Raw genomic sequence first — 2545 nt, forward strand, 5'->3', positions numbered from 1 at the left:
GGAAATGAATGTCCGCACACTTGGCTTTGTTGTACGCTTGTCACTAGGATTTTTCTTTTTTATTAAAAAAAAGTATAAAGTCGATAAATAGAGCAACAAACCATCGCCCACGTGAGCTGGAGCACGGCAAAGAACGATCCAGAGCCGTCTGTGTGCGGCCGCAGGCCCTCAGGTGGCGGGGACGCTCTGCTTGATGATGATCTTCTGGCGGGTGGCGCGGACACCAGGGTCGGGGCCGGGGGGGGCGGCCCCCAGGGCAGCAGAGGCAGCGGCGCTGGGCAGCCCGTGCGCCGTGATGTACTTCTTGTAGGCCTCGCGGATGATTTTGAAAGCGCGGATGTTGGAATAGGGGATGTCGGTGATGGGGTCGCGGTAGACAGCCGGCTTGTGGGTGACAGGGCAGATCTCCCTCACCGGCAGCCGCGGCGGCTTCGCTTTGGGGAAGAAGCGCTCGAAGGTCTCGTCGTCGGTGAAGGAGATGAAGGTGCGGGAACACTTCCCAGCAGAGGCTGGAGCCACAGCTGGGGCCGCTTCTGCCTGCTGCAGGTCTTGGTCCAACCTGGAAGGGCCAGAGTCAGCTCTGAGGAGACACACGGGGCCAGGGAAACCCCGAGAGCTCCCACGCGAGGCAGCGCTGTCCCGCAGGAGCAGAACATGGGGTTGTGGCACTTCGAAACATCGCCCCAAACCCATTTGCCCCGTTGTGGCAGAAAAGAGCCTAGGGAGGAATTGAGGACGGGAACTTGGGACAGACGGGTCTGGCCACATGCAGTGTGGGGGGGAACCATCAGGACCCCATCGAGGCGACCCCAACCTACCCCTCCACATCCACGTTCTCCTCCTTGCCCAGCTCTGTGATGAGGGGCATGGTGACAGACCAGTACCGGATGACAGGCCCCACACACTTCCTTTCTTCTGGACCTGCTTCTTTTTGTCGGCCTCCAGACGCTCGTAGTTCTCTGGGAAAGCAAGGACACGCCGCGGGTGAGGCTCAGCGCCCCACTCACACTCGCAACCCCCTCCTCGTGCCCCGCTCACCCAGGGAGCGGAGGTTGATCTCCTCCGTGATCTTGGCCTCTTCCAGCAGCTCCTCCTGCGTCAGGGGGCGGTCGTAGTTGGGGCCACCCTTCTTGCGCTTGGACTGCACCTGACGCTCCTGGATGCGCAGGAAGGTCTGGCGCGTGTGCTCCGTTGTCGACTGCCGCATGTGCTTCCGGCCTGCAACGGGGGGACGGAGCTCACCGCGGGCCCTGACACGGCTCCCTGGAGCTGGGAGCACGTTTCCAGCCCGAGGGCACGTGTGTCCAAGCCTGCGTGCACTCACTGTCTCCCACTTCATCCTGGAGCTCCAAGGGGGCTGATTTCACCTCTCGAGCCTTTTGGGAGCTGCTGCTGGGGGCATCCGCCTTCTTGGGTCGAAGGCTCTTGAGGGGCTCCTACCGGGTCGGGCAGCGTGAGGAAGAAGAAAAGCTCTGTTCCAGCTTCGATGAGAACCCCCTTGGGGCTGGCACCGTGGTGCATCTGAGACGACCCAGGAGGAGCATCTCCTCCCCGCGACCAGCAACACCGCTGCTGACTCCTGGCCGTCCCCCCTTCTGGGAGGCACCCGCGTCCCCTCCCGGTGGTCCGGCAGTTCGAGGGGAGCCCAGCCCCCGCTCTGCCCGTGGTGGTGCCGGGGGGGGCCCCGAGCCGCGTCCCCGCCGTCCCCCTCACCCTGTAGGCCTTGGTGACGATGCGGCGGCGCCGCTTGGGCTCGCTCTCGTCCTGGTCGCTGGTCGGCTCCTCGCCCTCGTCGATGTCGAAGTCGGAGTCCACCTCATCGTCGCTGTCCGACTGGTCGCCCCGGTACTCGTCGTCGCCCGACTCCTGCGGGGACCGAGGGGCCGCGGGGCCGGGGGCTGACACCGCACCCCGCCGCCTCTGAGGGGCCGCTCCCCCGACGGCCGCCCCCCGGCGCTCCCGGGGGCCCCTCCTGCCGCCCCGCAGCCCCTTCCCCGGCCCCCCCGGGAGCCGGTCCCGACCAGCGCCGCCCCCGGGGCCTCCCGGGCCCCCGAGGCCCCCCTCGGGGCTCCCCGAAAGGCCCCCCAGGGTCCCGCCGCTCCCGCCAGGCCCCGCGCCGCACCTCGGTGAAGCCGCCGTACGTGGTCTGGTAGAACTCGTCCTCCTCCTCGGCCTCCAGCAGCCCCGACAGCCGGTTGCCGGCCGTGCGCCGCGGGGCGCGGCCCTCCGCCAGGCTCATGGCGGGGCCGCCGCCCGCCGCCACGGTGACGTCACGCGTCGCGGCGGGGGCGGCGTGACGTCACGCCACGCGCCAGCGGCTTTGTTTCGGGGCGGCTCCCCCCCGCCTCCCCGCGCCCGGCCCGAGCGCACGCGCTCCGAGCGCTCCGAGCGCCCCGGCAGGCGCGGAGCGGGCGAGTCCGGGCTGGGGGCGGGGGGCTGGGGGCTGGGGGCGGAGCCGCCCCGGCGGCGCGTGCGCTCCGGGCGGCTGCGCCGCTTCCTCCCCCCGCGCCCGCGGCCGAGTGGTGAGGGCCGGAGCGGCGGGGGG

General features: G+C 69.2%; 1 protein-coding gene across 1 annotated transcript; it reads right to left on the reverse strand.

Annotated features, from left to right (window-relative positions):
• Nucleotides 1-25: 25 nt before the first annotated feature.
• VPS72 (vacuolar protein sorting 72 homolog) lies at nucleotides 26-2318 on the reverse strand. Its single transcript, XM_040538653.1, is given in 7 exon segments — nucleotides 26-559; nucleotides 819-912; nucleotides 915-959; nucleotides 1039-1218; nucleotides 1325-1436; nucleotides 1714-1866; nucleotides 2123-2318. Coding segments are annotated over 7 exon segments (1092 nt in total). The 5' UTR covers nucleotides 2240-2318; the 3' UTR covers nucleotides 26-168.
• Nucleotides 2319-2545: the final 227 nt, after the last annotated feature.

The sequence above is a fragment of the Cygnus olor genome, chromosome 28 (assembly GCF_009769625.2).
Source record: "Cygnus olor isolate bCygOlo1 chromosome 28, bCygOlo1.pri.v2, whole genome shotgun sequence".
Taxonomy (NCBI): Eukaryota; Metazoa; Chordata; class Aves; order Anseriformes; family Anatidae; genus Cygnus; species Cygnus olor.